Here is an 18360-nt window from a genome sequence, read left to right as displayed (position 1 = left end):
TCAGAAGTTTGAATGCATCGTCCAATATTTCTTTCATTATATGCACCACTTTTTCAGATTCCTCCATGCTGTCGTCCGCTTGGCGGCAAAAGGCGAGGAGGTCCTGTAGTAAAGATAGGTAGGATTACTTTGACGTTTGTGCATGAGAGGCCAGCTCTTTCTCACCCATTATCTTCTGACCATTGATTTGCCGAACGAGGCACACATCTTCTCTGCACTAATCCCAGCTACAGATTTCTGCCTCGTGATCTTCGAACTGCACTTTGGCTGTCCCTTTCAGGTAAAATAGGATGTTCGCTAACATAAACGTTTCATTCCAGCGCTAATTCTTTCTGGTACGTTCGTACATGGGCAATCACTCTTCGATATCAACTTTGTCTGTCCCATTGAACGTACCGGTCTTTCAGTTGTGGTAGGACAATTGTTGTCGTTGCGGTTTTCACTCCAGGGGCCGACCTTTCTGCCATCGTGCGTTGCGTCAAACGTCGTCCGATACGGAGTTCCGTTATACCGTGTCGCCACCCGCACCTCCCCCAAAACTTCACGACATTGAGTATACCTGAAATAAAGACAGAAGGGAAAAATGTATTCTACTCATTCTGTCCACAGAGAGTCCTTAAGCTAAGACGGCAGCTCCGAACAACAACGCGAAAGCTATTACAGTCTTCATCTTCATCGCCTGAATGAAGAATTCCCTCTTCTTCGTCACAGCTTGCAACAATATAATGCTCCTTCTTGCCTGTCTGGTTATGTATATGTTAAAGTTCTCTACTACTACTACTACTACTACTACTACTACTACTACTACTACTACTACTACTACTACTACTACTACTACTAATACTACTACTGATACTACTACTACTGCAGCAAGTATTACTATACTACTCCAGAAAATACTACTTCTACTACTACTGCTACTACTAGTACTACAACTACTGGCTTTTTGTTGGTAATCCCGTATGTAATGTAAACCATGGCTAAGAAAACGGGCCCTACTTTACCTTTTGGAACTCTTTGCTAATGTAAGACGAAGTGAGAATTCACTTACCGTGCTCTGTAATTACACCACCTAATATTGTTGTTCAACAAATCCGAAAGTAAACAATCATAAAATAGGGCCAGATACAGCAAAATATTAAGAATTGCATTCAGCTCAAACACACGACGAGGGGCAAGAAAAGAAAGATGCAAATATTCTGCAAAGCAACAGTAGGTGCTAATTTGAGAAAAGTGTTACTGAAGTCGTGAACTGAGTGAGGAGTTAGTCGGTAGTGGCGATTTTTCATCTGCCTATGCTATACTTCCCCATTGTCGACAATAATTTATTCATTTCGCCCCAGCGCTGGTTCGACTACGCGGACTGCTCAACCAGCGATTGTCATCTGACGCCAAGCTGGTACCGGTGTCCCTTCACATGCTAACAGTAGAAGAAGACCCAAGACCCTTGCTTAGAGAAATAGCCAAGTCTGGAGATTGCAATCTTGTCCTGGACCTGACCGCGGAGAGACTTGCCGAAGTTCTAAATCTGGTAAGGTAACTGATGCGGCAGAAGCCACGTGACTTCAAAGAAAGGGACTCACAATTTCATAGAGTTAGCACAGACTCCACAGGAACAACTCAGTCGAAACAGCAGACCACAAGAAAACTGCACTTGCACTACCATTTTTATTGATGCATGTTCAATTATTTACAGATCAACTACAATCATTCGGCATTGAACGTAAGTAGTACTGGTAATGTGAATCAAACACGGACATTTCTTGCATGTTAGAAGCGAGCAAACAAAGCCTACATAATAATTTCAATGGTTTTCATAAATATTAAGGGCGACCTACGCACTTTATTCTCCTAAAGACTCAAGGGGCAGAATAGCACAGTTTCCGTGCATTTATTCTAAATGGCGCCACCATATCCGCTCAATTTGAAGATCGAATCTTATGGCGCATCTTCTGATGGGAGTTAGAATGCGTGGTCGTCTGCGCTTTCTGTTGAGGCGCACTGACAACTCTAGTTTGGTTAGTGCACAATAATGAGTTACAATTAACAATGAATGCCATTGTGAATTCAGCACTCGTCTCAGAAGATGGTAACGCTCGTAGCATAACGTAAATGCGGCTATTGGGGTCCCCATGCGGTCAGAGATTTAATGCCTGGGCCCTTTGGGCAGCTCTACCTTTGGACCCTCTACTACTTCTATGAGTTCACTGAACAACATCTAAATTGCTTGCGCCTGGACGCTTTACTGCCTCTTTCCTCTTTGGCAGACACTGAAGTATCAAGACGTCATGCTTGAGAAGAAAATATGTTGCATAATACATATTTACCGTGCTTCATCGATAGGCGGGTGAACATTCCTTCCAGTGGTCATTGCATAAGTTCTAGGGCTAGGGGAGTGCTATTATTCATGCTTATCATGCAGCTGTGAAACAACCGGAAGTGTGAGGCGGTTTCAAGAACAATGGAGGCTAAACTTCATCATTATTTAAAAAATTAGGTAAACTTGTGCCCCGCAAAGAAAATAAAGCCAGAAGCTCGACCATTGCGGCAAGTTGATTAGCTGGTCATCCATATCTCATCAAAACATCTAACTGCTAGACCACACCTATATGTCAGTTGCGTTGGGCCTAATGCCTGGCGGCTCGCTTGTGTAGAACTATTTACGCGTTACTGTTCTTCTACCTGACTGGAGCGTCCTTCATCTTAAATTAGTAAAGCAAGAACTTATTAAAACACGAAATTATTAAAGCAAGAACTTATTAAATATATAAATGTTCATAACAACAAAAATTAAAAGCAAAACAAGTGAACTTGTATGTGTACGGTGTATTTAAAAACAACATCTAACTTCGTTTTGTGTGCCTCACCTTATGATGGCTGTACTAACAAACGTGTTTAAATGTTTTTTGATGACGTAGCAGAGCATCGACGTTGTAGCGGATTGTTGTGTTGTAAGATTGCTGCAATGTTCATCTGTTTGCTCATTCAAGTTATTTTTTTATTAGCGCCACTATGCTACTACTAATACTACTATGCCAGCGTTCATAATATTTTATGGACGCTGGCATAGTAGTATTAATAAATAAAATAGTTTTATGGATACGTACATAATTTTAAGAATAAATAAATGTTACAAATTGTTCAAATGCCACAGTCAGCACGATTATAAACAAGGAAGACCTTTGAAGCATAGACGTTTGCTAGCAATATAATACACTGCAGATGCTGAAGAGCAGTACAGTAACCAGAAACTTCCACACCGTGGAGCTATTTTAAGAAAGGCAGCTAAATGGTACAACCGTTACCTCCGTGTAAATAACTATCATCCAATTTCAATAACATCTTCTTGCTGTAAATTAATAAACATGTTATTACAATAGCCCTAAATTAGTTCACTGTCATTCATACTTTTGCTTGTGCTAAGGTCAATAAAGATCAAATCAATTTATTTTCTTTTGGACTTTAGCAAAGATTTCAATAAGGTAACTCATGTCAAACTAACAGTTAGGCAAGGAAAATATAATATTCTTGAATTGTTTCTTCCTTGGATAGCTGAATGCCTAAAAAAATTTCGAGCAGTTCTTGGATATAGGTGGGCACCACTCGGCCTGTCGGCCAGTCACCTCTCGAGTACCGCAGGGAAATGTACTGGGTCCTTTGTTGTTTCTTCTGTATGCGAAAGACATTGTTAATGAAGTTAAAACAAATGTTCAAGTAAGGCTATTCACGCCTATGATTGTGCACTGTTAAAAACATTGTCCGCGTTAGTGACCAATATGACGTAAACAAAAGTCTGTCACATTTTCTAATGATGCTTAAATTGGAAATTGCCTTGAATGCGGAAAAAAGGGTCGTTTACCAATTTCCCGAAAGAAATCTTCCCCATACTATAATTATATGCCTGGCTCTTCTCCTCTTAAATTAGTCACCTATAAATATTTAGGTGTCACAATTTGCATGAACTTTTCCTGGAAATTTCATGTAGAAAATATATCTTTCTCTGCCTTCAGAAAACTATATTTTTTAAATAAAAACCAAAACATGCTCCGTTCTCTGTTAATCTTCTTGCGCATTATTACTTAATTTGCTTGAACCTTTCTACTTTCGACTAACCAACTGAAGTGATACAGGCGAATGACATCCCTAATCTCGAATCACGTCAAAAAAAAAAAAAACACATGGCGGCTTCACTTTTTGTCACATGTACTTAGTAAAAATCTAACTGAACTGATACAGTCGAATGACATCCACAGTCTTGAATCATGTCAAAAAAAAAAACACAGCGGCTTCATTTTCTGACACTTCTACTTAGTGAAAATCTCGCTTTCGATCTGGCAGCATACTTGAGTCCGCTATTGACGAGGCCTACTCACCAACGTCACCCAAATGCTCTAACCCACTATTTCGCCCAAACTGACCGGTTCAAATACTCTCTTTTTCTTCGGGCACCATAATTCATTAAATAAATAACACACTGTATCACACGAATACACTGTAACACACAAATAACGCACTGTATCATTTCTTCTGCACACTTTTATTGCATGATGTGGGTTACTCAAAAATGTAAGCTAAGGGCTAAATAGTTGAGCTAACAAGATTGTTTTACTTTTTAACTGTGTTTTGGCTAAACCGCATGGGCCTGATGTGCGCAGCATGTAGTAAATAATGAATAAAAATCTACTCTTATACTTCAACAACATGTTTAAAATATTCTTAAAAATCGATCAAGTTTTTTATTGCTGATATTGTCAGCTTACATGACCATTGTTTTTCATAGGAGCCTTTATGAGGACTTTTTTAATGAAATTTAGGTGTAGGAGGTTTTAAGTGTGAACGAAACAAAATTCATGAATTTGTTAGTTGTACGTGCATGCTGAATTAGTCAATACTTTTTAAACTTTCACTTGCCGAGATTCACCGCTAGGGGGCCATATAGACCAGACGCGTCTCGTATGGGCTTCTGCTTTTCGTGCTTTTCAACCCGAAGCAAGGCCAGTGACGAACTCAAGAGTTTCACAGCCTCAACCGCCAAGACACGAGGAATCGGCGGACACTAGCTTCTTTTGGGTGAGTGCATCCTGTCTCATAATACAAGACTCAATGCCCGACAAGCGCACGTCCAGTTTAGTAAGCCTAACGCCAAGTTCGTTCCTTAGCAAAGCTGCGCGGCGCGTGCACAACGCGCTCAGGCGCACCTGATGGCATGGCACGAGCGCTCGTCTTCGCAGTGGCGAAAACCTCTTAGAATGAGCCGAGACGCAGCTGCAGCAGGTGAAATGCAAAGAAACCAGCAAGACGAAGAAAATGCAATGCAAACTGGCCCAGTGGAAGCAAACAAAACAACAGAAAATTTGTGGACCTATGACGCTGGCAGTGCGAGAGCAAATGCAACGGAAAGCGCTTGGATCACGAGAAATAAGGGAGGCAAGAAGGCTGCCGCCAATGCAAGGACACCAGTCAACCAACTCACAGAGCAGCCACCTATCACAAAGCAGGCGCTGAAGTCATCACCATCGCAGCAACAACGCAGGCCCAAGATGCAACCTCTGCCACTCGATGACTTTAGGATTGTCTAGCGCCCGCAAGCAGGTCTTGACCTCGTCAAATGGAACACCGTCGCTGTCACGCATGCGATCGGCAGAGTGAGTGGACTATCGCAGCAATACTTTAACGACAAGGTACGCGTACAAGTCCAGAGAATGGAAAACCGAATCGACGCAAGCACCGCCGCCAAAGAAGACGCCAAGAAGCTGGTAAGCATCCAAAAAATACAGCTTGGAGGAAATTTCTACACTGTGAATGGCAACATCAGAACACCGGATGATGTCTCCAGAGGCGTCATCAGTGGTTTGATACCCGGCACGAGCACCACAGAACTCATGGCTGGTATTGGCGCACCGGCAAGATACACAGTTCCTCAGGCCCGAATGCTAGGTCAATCGACTGCGGCAGTCGTCTTCTTCCCTACTACATAATTTTCCATAGCGTGGACTTCCGCTGCAGACCATATCGTAAGTCAGTGCAGTATTGCCGAGCTTGTGGCAATACGGGTCACCGCCAAGACATCTGTCTGAAACCTATCCTAGATTTCTGCTATAAATGCGGCAAGGCCGTATAAACGCAGGGACATGATTGTGCACCCATCTGCAAGATCTGCGGAGAAGGACACGAAACAGCAAGTAAGGAACGCAAAAGAAGACTAAAGCCAAGTCCACCGCCATAGAACCTACGACAACAGCACCTCAGCAGGCTTCAAGAAATAGACAACAACTTAAACGCCAGCGGGAAAGAGTTCCCTAAGGTTAACATATCAGCCGCTACCTTTAAAAGTGACAATGAGGGCCGCGTCTCCACGCGCAGCAGATCCAAGTCAATATTGCGTTCGAGTTCGCGCTCCCGCTCTCGCACGCGTTCCGTCTTTACGCGCAGCAGATCCAAATCAATACTGCGTTCCAGCTCACGCTCCCGCTCTCGCACGCGCTCGCCTTCCGTTAAACGTGTGGGCTCCGCTATCATGGCAAGAGGATCTAACGACCGCAGCAGCTTAACCTCCTTGAAGTCGGACACCTCATCCATACAGGTTCGCGAAGATAAACTAAAAAATAAGAAAAAAAGCTCCAGAATCAGCACAGCCAACTGCAAAGCCAACAAAGCCTCATAAATAAACTGCTTCAGAGTCAAAAACGATTACAAGAGCTCATTGACAAACTACTTGAAAAGTGCACGCATCAGCAAAGACATTCGGACAATGCAGAACAAAAATATCAAGAACAAGCAAACTCAAGCACAGAGCCGGCAACGACGCTGACCAAAGTAGGCGTCCAAGCCCTAGTGAACACAAGGTCCAGGATATTCGAGGAATCTTTCTTCAGTAACATGCACGCCACAATAGAAAAGATTGTCCAGTCAGCACTAGAAAAAACAGCCTCAATGTTTGAACACAAGATCACTACGCCTAATGCCTAAATTGATAGGATTGCTGCGCAAGTCAACAATTTCACCGCCCACGTGAAGAAAACTTACGTAACCATGACACAGTTCGACAGCTTGAACAACTCACACCAAATGACTCTGAAGAAGGCACGAGCGAACAGTCACAATGCTTTTCGCTCAGCCTCGCCGAGTCGCGATCGCAGGCGTGACATCGAATCGATCGAAGATGGCAATCCCTAGCCATAAGTATAGAAACCAGCATTCAACTTTACGCATATGGAAATGAAACTGTCGGTCATACCACCCTCGACACGCAAGCCTACAAGAATTCATCAAGCTTAACCAAACAGACATCATTGCACTTCAGGAAACCAGCACGCAGAACGTAAAACAGCAAGAGTACACGACCTGCGCACAAACCCAACGCACTGCCATACTTTTCAAGAAAGCACATTCAACGCAAGAACACGAAATCGAGGAGACTCAGATAGAACATACAATAATAGAGATTCTGCCGGAATGAAAGACGCAGCAAAGGCTTTTCATAACCAATATATACAGCCCCCCACGAGACCAACTACCAGACTTTGATCACTTCATACGAGAAATCAGGAAACGCACGACTGGCCACTAGATCAAATTAATGGAAGACTTTAACGCCTCTCACACGGTATGGGGCTATCATATCATCACGAGGAAGGGTTCTAGGGTGCACTATACTGCTCAACATCGCAGACTAGCCCTGTGGAACGACCCTCTTCAGAAGACGAAAATAGGGGTCAGCGTCCCCTGAGTTACAAATCCTGATCTTACATTTACGGCGAACGTCACTGGGGCAGAGTGGCATGTGCTACCGAAAACTTTAGGTAGTGATCATCACATCACCCAGCTCTCTGTAGCGCAAACTCTTAAACAGACCAAGGCTGGAATAGCGCGGTTAACAGAATGGCAATCATTTAGGAATGACCTTGACGTTAGAACCACCATATTCAACATTGAAGACTGCTTTAAGAATGTGCTCAAGATAGCCGAACGCTACACTGAGGACATACAGCTTGACGTCGATACACCCACCGTTACGCACATCTCCTCCACCTTTGGGAGGCTAGAAGAGGACTTCTAAAACAGTGGAAGCGGCAAAAACTAGACAAAAAGTTACGGAAGTGCTTTTTTCTGCTCACCGAGCAATTTCAAGAATATGCGAACCAATTGGCCAGGCAGAACTGGCCCGCTTTCTGTGACAAGCTGCAGGGGACTTTGAGAACCAAGGAGACCTGGCATATACTACGCACACTTCTAGCCACGCAACCCTCCAAAGCAGCACAGAAGCAGCACCTTCAGAGGCCTATTCGAAACTACGCCGGTACAGAAGAACACCTCCTAAAAGAAATACAAAAGAAGCTCTGTGGCGATGCACCCACTCGGGCTTCAATTCACACCAAAGAATACGCTAGCGCACCAAACACTGAACTCGACCAGCCCTTCAGCCAGGCTGAACTGCACACAGCCCTAACGAAGTTGACAAGAAATAGCAGCCCCGGAACAAACAGGATTGTCAACAAGCACTTGCGCAACCTACCGCACCAGGCCACCACGGCTCTTCTCCGATATCACAACGACTGCTGGGATAAAGGAGAGCCACCTGCGGTATGGAAGCACCATGATCCCTAAGCCTAACAAACCAGATGGCAAGGAGAACCTACGACCAATTTCTTTCACCTCATGCGTGGGAAAGCTGTTCGAACACATGGTGCACGACCGCCTAACCCAGTACCTGGAAGACAGTAGGCACCTACCGGACACCATGTTCGACTTCAGGCAGCATCTTTCGACGCATGACGTGCTCGTACCACTCAAAGAAGACCTCCTTGATCACCTTACTCATCGAAGAAAGTACTCCATATTCGGAGTCGACGTCAAGGCGGCCTTCGATAACGTCAGCCACGACGCGATCTTCAACAACCTCGAAGGCGTTGGCTGCGGCTTTAGTACCTACACGTATGTCAGAAACTTTCTGACGGACCGTACGGCAACTGTGGGCAACATACGCAGCAAAAGTTTCCAACTACTAAAAAAGGCACGCCGCAGGGTTCGGTCATCTCGCCGTTACTTTCCAATGTGGCTACGATCAATCTGCCAAAACTTCTTGACAAAATACCAGATTTACGGCACGCGATCTATGCTGATGGCATCACGCTATGAACCAGGGCTTCGAACACTGGGAGGCAAGAGACCTGTCTACAAACCGCCGTAGATACCAGAGAATGGTATCTCAGAAACTGCGGTCTCTGCTGAGCCCCCGAGAAATTCAAGCACATCGTCCTCAAAGCGAAGACCGCCTCTATACAACGAGTCCGACCCAAGCGTAATGCTCAAAGGGACCTTAATTTCAAAAGTCGAGACCCTTCGAGTACTTGGAGTTCACATCTACAAGGATGGATCGGGAGCTGCCACCCTACCTAGACCCCAACGGACACTATCACAACTCACGCACCTCGTCAAGAGGATCGCGAATAAACTAAACGGACTCGAAGAGCACGACACGCTACGTATAATGCAAGCTCTGTTCAGCAGCCGCATTACGTATGGCACGCCGTACCTGAATTTAAAAACCGCTGAAATTGAAAAAAACTTAATATCATGATAAGAAAGGCCACTAAAGTAGCCCTGGAACTTCCTCCAATAGCCTCTACTACATGTCTCCTAAAAATGGGCGTCCACAACACGCGGCAAAGCTCATAGAAGCGCATAGGAACAGCCAGCTGGAGAGGCTCAAGCTGACACCCACGGGGAGGTCGGTGCTCCGGTACCTCAACTACAGCGATACCTTCATCGCCGATGCAGAGCGGAAAAAGCGCATCCCGCTGTACGTTAGGGAGTCGCTGTCCATCGCACCTATTCCACGCAACATGCATCCTACTTTCCACAAACCTAGACGCAAGGCTAGAGCGGACGCTATTCAACGAAAGTTCAAGGAAGACCCGGACGCCCGCTACACTGACGCGGCCAAGTATCCGCATAGAAACACGTACGCTGTCAGCGTTGTACATTCTCAAGGCCGAGTATTAGCGTCGGCCACGGTCAACGCACTCAATTCAGACGCCGCAGAAGAATCGGCGATTGCTCTAGCAACCACAACATGTACAGACGCCGCGGTGCTTTTCACCGACTCGCAAGCCGCCTGCACGAATTTTGCACTCTGCATGAATTTTGCAGGCTTTGCACTGACAAGCCGCCTGTACGTTGCAAAGCCTGCCCGCTTTGCAACGTACCAGACACCCTGGCACACTTGCTCCCTGCATGCCAGTGTATCGCCAGACGTATTTGCAACCACACACGACTGATAATGAAGCAGGACGGCCGGAAGACCTAACCGAAGCGTGGGAGGCAGAGCTCGGTCTCGAGAACCTAGAAGACCAACAACAACTTGTCGCCAGGGCCAAGAGGACAGTAGAAGCCAGGAGGTTCCTGGACTAAGGAGCCCTCCCACCTCAGGGTGACATCGGGCATAGCTCGGGGCACTGTTTCAAAATAAACGTTTACTTCTCTCTCTCTCTTCACTTACCAAAAAACCTGTAGCATTTGCCTTTCAAGCGCCGTGATCTTAACTCTGTGCGACTACATTTCGAAGTTTATTGAAGCGACCACAACACACGTAATGCTTCTTTGTTTTCCAAAGCTGTTACTTTCATTTTCAGGCGCAGAAATTAGGACTGGTCACCGAGTATCACAGTTACATTGTGACAACACTGGTGAGTTGTGAGCTCTTTTCCTTCAAGTATCATGATGACAAGTATACACGCCACATAAATTTGACACCTAAGCTTTTGCGAAACATATCCTGTGCCCTATCATTTGTAACACTTTTATTCAAGCGTAGCATGCATTGCAGGAAATAGGAAAGGCTTAAAATGTGAAGTGTACATCATTTCTTTTTGCCAGAATCTTTCTTCTCGTATCTGTTTGAAAGCCCTAACAGCAATTTGTAAGCAGATATTGATTTCGCAAACTCCCTCAAGCTACAAAATCTGAAAAAATCCTGGCCTATTCAAAACGAGCTCCTTGTTGTCTTTCAATGCTACTAGTATTTCGGACTCTCAAGGTGATGGCCAAATAAGCATTTATTCCGTACATATATTACAGGCCAATGCAATACCACTGCAGCATGCGAAAAGAAAAAAAAAAGGATCCTGCGGCTCACCTTCTTTTTGTCTACTGAAATGCTGTATGCACTAAAACTAACTTGCATTTCCAACGTACATAGAATACACGTGTTTCATCGTTTTGGAGAATGTCTGCATGCTTTTATTCAATGTTTATTCAAAGCAGGACATGCATACCCTGGACCTCACACACTTCCGAAATTCGGGCACCAACCTGACCGGCTTCGAACTGCTGAACAGGGAATTGTGGGAGCAAGACATCAGCGTGGTACGTAATGCGTACGCTCGCAAAGGACTTCACCCTGTTTTCCTGGGCCAGAGACCTTCCAGCAATCTTGTGCGGGTGAGTCTACCACTGTTGGCTTGTACATGTATTAGCTTAGAGTGTTTGGAGCTTAAAAATACCACAATTTGGAGGGTTAAATCCGCTATACACACTGGCCTGTCGGTGTTTGTGATCTACGCGCTTTAACATGGTAAAGACTACTTGCCCGCTAAAAGTAAAGATGTGGTTGTGACAGAACCGAATAGGAAAAACTTTGTTGCTACCTTAGTTTATAACATTGCTACATGGCTGTATATTGATATTCTAGGGGGCGACGCGCGTGAGTGCCGGTCGCAGAAGACAAAGGGCGGTCTCAGATCGATTGCTGGCGAACAGGTCACGCCATTACCACTCGTTTTGAATACATCTAATCCCCAGCCTCGTCGATATGGCGTCTCTTTTTGTCTGTAACATATTTGGTGGAGGTGGAACGTTCCCCGTCTTCACCACGAAGCATCGCAATGGCCACACCGCCATGGCTACCAATGACAACAGCCCTTGAGCGTCTCCGTCTGTAGCTCCAGCCACTACATACCTGACTATGCCCACCAACCGTGATCCCGGTACATTCTCCGCACAGCCTGGGCTTGACGTTGACTACTGGTTCCGTATGTACGAGCGTGTTACCCATACACACTGATGGGACCCTACCATGATGCTCGCCAACGTAATATTTTACATGGAAGGCACCCCACGTGTCTGTTTCGACACCCATGAGGCCGAGCTCACCAGTGGAGATACCTTCAAGGACAAACTACGCGACATCTTTGGGGGCCCGTCCGGTTGCCAAATGGAAGCGCGAAAACAACTCGCCACTCGTGTGCAGACCTCAACAGAGTCGTATGTACCGCACATACAGGACGAGCTCACGTTGTGCTGAAAAGTGGACGAGCAAATGACAAAGACTGACAAGGTGGGCCACATACTCAAGGGCATCGCGGACGACGCCTTCAACTTGCTCGTCTACACCAACGTCACGACTGTAGATATGATTATCAAAGAATGCCACCGCTTCGAAAAGGACAAAAGCCACCGTGTTCTGCCTCAATTTACGTGGCTACCAAACACGGCTGTTACATCAACCTGCACCGATCTCGGTGCCACACCGCCCATGCAGGAGAGCGTGACACGAATAGTTTGACGGGAGCTTGAGGCGTCAAGTCCGGCACCATTTCCTACACATCCGCTCGACCATTGCGCCACACAAACGCCTTCAGCGGTCCCCGTTATTCAAGCCGTCGTGAGGTAAGAAATTGCAAAGCTCGGTTTTCCTGTGGCCTGCTCTGTCTCTCGACCCACCTCCAGACCAATGACAATAAATGCACCGCGCCATGACTCACAATTTTTCCACGATCTCGCAATCCGAAGGAATGGAGAACTGCAGATGGCAAACTGATCTGCTCCCACTGGCACCGAGTGTGCCATATCTCCCGCTACTGCTGCAGCACTAAGACGCCCTCAAATTAGAGCCCATTTTCCGCTTCTCGCTCATACGAGGACTCCCGTCGGTATTCACTCAGTCGTGTGTACCCTTCTTCCGACGTCCTTAACCGCTCTACCGCTCGTTCGCCGTCACATCAACGCCGCCGTTCCCCATCACCCCAACCAAGCCACTATCCGTCGCCGGTTAACTATGGATCCTCTCGGACGGAAAACTAGACCATGCAGCTCCGGGAGGTAGTACTGCACCAATTGCAACTGATCCAAATCCTTCGTTGACATTCCCACTAATACGAACTTAATTGAGGTGTATGTGCACGGCATTTTTTTGACGGCGTTAGTTTATACCGGAGCTCAAGTGTCCATAATCAGTGCTCACCTGTGTCGCCAACTCAAAAAAGTCATCACGCCTGCAGCGACTAAAGCCTTTCGTGTAGCTGATGGTGGAACTGTTGCCATCACTGGAATGAGTATAGCATTGCCGGCCACCATGTTCCCGTTTTATTTACGGTGTTTGAAAATTGCCGTTATGACCTAATCTATCGGCATGGACTTCCTAATGATGCATTCTGCCCTGATTGATTCTGCCTCTGGTACTCTCTGCCTAGAACGTCCTCTTCTCCCGGTTTTTCACCCTGAACTTTCAAACAGCCTGTGCACCACTGACTTCTTCCGGGTACCAGCTACAGCTCTCACATTCGTTGACCTGTCAACACCTTCTCCGTGCTCGACGGTGATTATATCGTGACGCCTATTACTGATGTTCTTCTGCCGCATGACCTTACTGTCCCACACTCCATCGTAATCATCGCCCCTAACCAAACATTATCAACCTGTTATGAATTTCGGTTTCATAAAACAAGTGCTACCTCAAGGAATTTCGGTCACCACGCTAAGACCCTTCATTGACGACCACGTCCCCTGTTTCACGGCAGATGTATGTCCCGATCACCCACATCACTCGCAGAATGCCACGTGCTTCGATGCGACCTTACGCTGCATGATCACCCTGGACCTCAAACCTAAAAAGTCAGCCGCGCTATGCTGCCTTCTGGCTTCCTACCACGACATATTCGACATCGACAGCCGTCCACTTGGCCAAACTTCACTCGTCAAACACCGCAATAACACAGATGATTCTCACCCCATTCATCAGCGACCATACCGGGCGTATGCCACCGAGCGCAAAGTTTTCAACAAGAAGTCCCCAAGATGCTAGCCAAAGTAAATATTGAACCCTCTTCGATCCCCTGGGCGTCCCCTGTTGTGCTCGTTAAAAAGAAAGATGGCACGTGGCGCTTCTGCCTGGATTACCGCCATCTGAATAGAATCACGAAAGAGGACGTTTATCCTTTACCCCGCATCGATGACGGTATCGATTGTCTCCACGGTGTCCGATACTTTTCTTCAATAGACTTACGTTCCGGCTACTGGCAGATGTCTGTCGACGAAAAAGACCAAGAAAAGACTGCGTTTGTAACTCTAGACGGCCTATATCAGTTTAATGTTATGCCGTTTGGGCCATGTGATGCCCCAGCCACGTTCTATCACATGATGGACTCTCTGCTACATTGGCCAACATGGGTGTGTTATCTTGACAATGCCGTTGTATTTTCCCAAACATTTGAGACCCACTTTCAGCGTTTGTCAGCTATTCTCGACATAAGCCACACTGCATGCCTTCAATTAAACTCGTCGAGGTTCCATTTCAGACGCCGGCAAATTACAGTGTTGGGCCACCTTGTCGACGCCTCTGGTGTACAGCCAGACCTCGAGAAAATTTGTGCAGTCACCAGTTTTCCTGTACGCCAGTCAGCCAAAGACGTCCGGAGTTTTGTGGAACTTTGTTCCTATTTTAGAAGGTTTGTGAATAATTTCGCGACCATCGCTCGACCCCTCACAGAGCTTCTGAAGAAAGACGTCACATTTACGTGGGGTACGGACCAAGCTGCTGCGTTTTCTCACCTAATCACTCTACTGACGACTCCACCTATATTGGCTCACTTTGACCCATCTGCTCCGACAGAACTCCGAACCGATGCTAGTGGTCCCGGAATCAGAGCCGTCTAAGCCTAACGCCAACGGGGACACGACCGAAATGTCACCTACGCTAGCCGCTTCCTCACAGCTGCTGAGCGCAACTATTCCATTACAGAGCGTGAATGTCTTGCTCTTGTTTGGGCAATCTCAAAGTTCGGCCCATACTTATTTGGCGGAAATTTCTCTGTGATAACTGACCATCACGCGCTATGTTGGCTTACGTCACTCAAGGATCCTACTGGCCGGCTCGAGCGCTGGGCTCTGCGACTGCAAGAGAATACCTATTTGGTGACGTACAAGTCAGGACGGCTACATCAGTAGGCAGACTGCCTCTCCCGCTACTCGGTTGCTGAGTCAAGCACTACTCCTGACACCGACACCGAGTCTTGCGTCTCTTTCCTTTCGCAAATCACATGCATCGGTGACGAGCAGCACAATGATGCGTCCGTGCGTGCTATCATTGAGCGCCTTGAATCACCATCTTCCAATCAGTTCCATCACTCATTCGTACTCCACGATGGCGTATTATACCACCAAAGTTTTGAGCAGGATGGACCGGCCCGGCCGCTTATTCTGAAACACCTTCTCTCGAAAGTTCTACATGAACTTCATGACCATCCGACTGCTGGTTACCTTGGTGTGTCACACACTTACGACCGAATACGCCGACGCTTCTTTTGGCCAAGGCTTGCACTCTAAATCAGAAGATACGTTGCGGCTTATGAGAAATGTCAGCGCCACAAGACACCATCGACACTTCCCGCCGGACGCCTCCAAACACTTCACATTCCGTCACAACCGTTTTACCACGTTGGCTTGGACCTACGTGGCCCTTTCCCCTTGACTTCCTCGGCTAACAAGTGGATAGCGGTGGCCACCAACTACGCCACGCGTTATGCCATCACACGAGCTCTTCCAACAAGCTGCTCCACAGATGTCGCTGACTTCCTTCTCAAAAACGTGATTTTGCAACGCGGAGCACCACGGCAGCTGCTTACAGACCGTGGCCGCACCTTTTTGTCGAAGGTCATAGCCGATATCTTGCAGTCCTGTAAAACGAGACACAAGCTGACAACGTCATACTACCCACAAACCAATGGACTCAAGGAGCGTCTAAATCAAACTCTTACAGACATGCTTATTAAGTATGTTTCTACCAACCACACTGAGTGGGATCTCGCATTGCTGTACGTCGCATATCTGCCTACAATTCTTCGCGCCATGGCACTGCTGGTTATTCTCCATTTTTTCTGCTTTTCGGCCGAGAATCAATAATGCCTCTAGACACCGTCATACCATCCCCTGGAGCACCAACCAGTGAATATGCTTTGGAAGCTGTCGATCGGGCCGCTCATGCACGCGAAATCACCCGTACTCGTCTTCTGACCTCTCGAGAAAAACGACGGCGTTTGTACTACCAATGACACCGCGACGTACACTTTCCGCCCGGTACTTTGGTCCTGCTCTGGTCTTGGACCCGTCAAGTTGGCTTGTCGGAAAAACTGCTTACTCGCTACCCAGGTCCATACCGAGTTCTTCAAGTGGTTACTCTTGTAACATATGAAATTGGTGCTGCCACCCCGTCGCCTTCATTTACCCAACAGGCTACCGATATTGTACATGTTGCGCGCTTGAAGCACTACAACTCTCCTTGTGACGTTGACATTTAGATGGGGGAAGACGAAGAAGTGTGTTTTGAATAGGAGCTGCTTCTGCTAACTCCGGCGTATTTCAGTTGTAATTTAAGTCTGTTGATCAGTTTCCGCTGCTCCCTTGGAGGGGATGGAAGTAGACCACCCCGGGCGCCTGCCGGCACCAGCGGCGTCAGCGGCGACCGCCTCTAGGAAGCGGATGGGACAAGCTAGCGACAGCGACAGTGAAGATACTCATGCTTACTATCTCAGCAGTGAGGACTTCTCAGATGACGGTTTCCAACCTGTGGTGAGCCGCAAGGCGAAGAGAAGGAACATGAGGACATCCTCATCCTCAACTATTCAAACTGTAAGTGAAGCGCCAAAATCGAACGCTTTTACCATCCTGTTTCTGCCTGCACTTCCTACCGTCAGCATGAAACGCCTTAACAGACAGTCTGTGTCGAGGTCTCTGGAAACGCTCGTGCCAAATGAGATCACGGACATAAGAGTGAACGCCAGAAAGAATATACTGGCTGTGAACGTTTTGCACGCTAGTGCGTTGGGCGTTCTGCGCAGTGTAACTGACTTGGACAGCAACCAGGTGCGCTCTCATGTTCCCTTGGGATGTGATGTAGTAACCGGCGTGATCTACGACATTGATGTCGCTATTTCCAATAAGGACTTACAGCTTCTTGTCAAGTCAACAACTGATACTCCAATTTTTGATGTCACCAGTCTCGCTGTGTGAAGATTGCGTTTAAGAGCACATCACTCCCCTCTCATGTGAAGGTGGGGTACTTCAGACATGCTGTGCGGCCTTTCATTCCAAAGCCTCTCCAGTGCCGTAAATGCATGAAACTTGGACATGTGAGCAGCGTCTGCGAGAATTCGGTGGTATGCCACCGCTGCGCCGAGCACCATGAAGCGGATAAGTGCGTCGCAACTGTCAAGAAATGCTCTAATTGCAATGGATCCCATGAAGCCACATCGAAGGACTGCCCGCGGATTCAGAAGGAAATTGCCATCTTGAAGGAGATGGTGCGCGATCACTCATCTCACCGAGAAGCCGCAGCTAAAGCCAGAAGGCGTCGTTCACGTCGACGTCGGTCTTCGAGGACGCCCGCTACCTCCTCGACACGATTGCGTGATCCCTCATCAGTACCACCTCCTTTGCCTCCCAGACCACATGCCGCGGGAAAGGCTGTAAAGGACAAAGCCAGTGAGCATACCCTGACTGCGACAGAGTGGCCTGCACTTCCAAGGGAAGCAGCATCAAGCGAACCGAAGGAGCTTCATGACGGCCAGTCCACGCTCCCGGTTCGAGATCTTTCCAACCAAGACAGGCAAGTGACTGCAATCGTCCCGGTTCGAGATCTTTCCAACCAAGACAGGCAAGTGGCTGCAATCGTGCAATCATTAATTGCCACGATTCGCACGCTACTGAGCAGCATACAATCTCCGTCTGCTAAGAGTGCACTGCAAATACTGGATGCACTGAATCCAGTTCTTGCTAACTTCGTATAAGCACAATGGCTCAACAAAATCTCTACTTCCGCACTGAAGTTAAAAGTGCGTCGATTTTTCAGTGGAATGCCAGAGGCATGAAGTCCCGTATCTCGGACTTGCGCCAATTTGTTCGGGCCAATAAATTCCCTATACTTGTCATATGTGAACCAAACGTGTCAACGCCTTATAGATTGTCCGGTTATGAAGCTTTTTGTTCAGCCGCTTCCGAAGAACGTAGCAAAGTAATTGTTTACACTCGCACAGACTTGACTTATCTTTCGCACCCAATAAGTTCAAATGACGACAATCAGTACGT

The 18360-nt window shown here is 47.0% G+C and overlaps 1 protein-coding gene across 5 annotated transcripts in view; it reads left to right on the top strand.

The window, feature by feature from the left end:
* Nucleotides 1–18360, top strand: part of LOC119173660 (glutamate receptor ionotropic, kainate 3) — a 149841-nt gene that overhangs the window by 82226 nt on the left and 49255 nt on the right. For 4 of the 5 annotated variants that reach the window (XM_075896129.1, XM_075896132.1, XM_075896131.1 and 1 more), the window contains 3 exons: nt 1344–1531; nt 10635–10688; nt 11263–11442. In XM_075896129.1, coding sequence (XP_075752244.1) covers nt 1344–1531; nt 10635–10688; nt 11263–11442 — 422 coding nt within the window. The remainder of the gene's footprint in view (nt 1–1343; nt 1532–10634; nt 10689–11262; nt 11443–18360) is intronic. The other variant, XM_075896130.1, reaches the window with a different exon arrangement.

The sequence above is a fragment of the Rhipicephalus microplus genome, chromosome 5 (genome assembly GCF_043290135.1).
Source record: "Rhipicephalus microplus isolate Deutch F79 chromosome 5, USDA_Rmic, whole genome shotgun sequence".
In the NCBI taxonomy this organism is placed as follows: Eukaryota; Metazoa; Arthropoda; class Arachnida; order Ixodida; family Ixodidae; genus Rhipicephalus; species Rhipicephalus microplus.
Note: the sequence above shows the minus strand (reverse complement) of the source record. Positions and strands in the feature narration are given on the sequence as shown.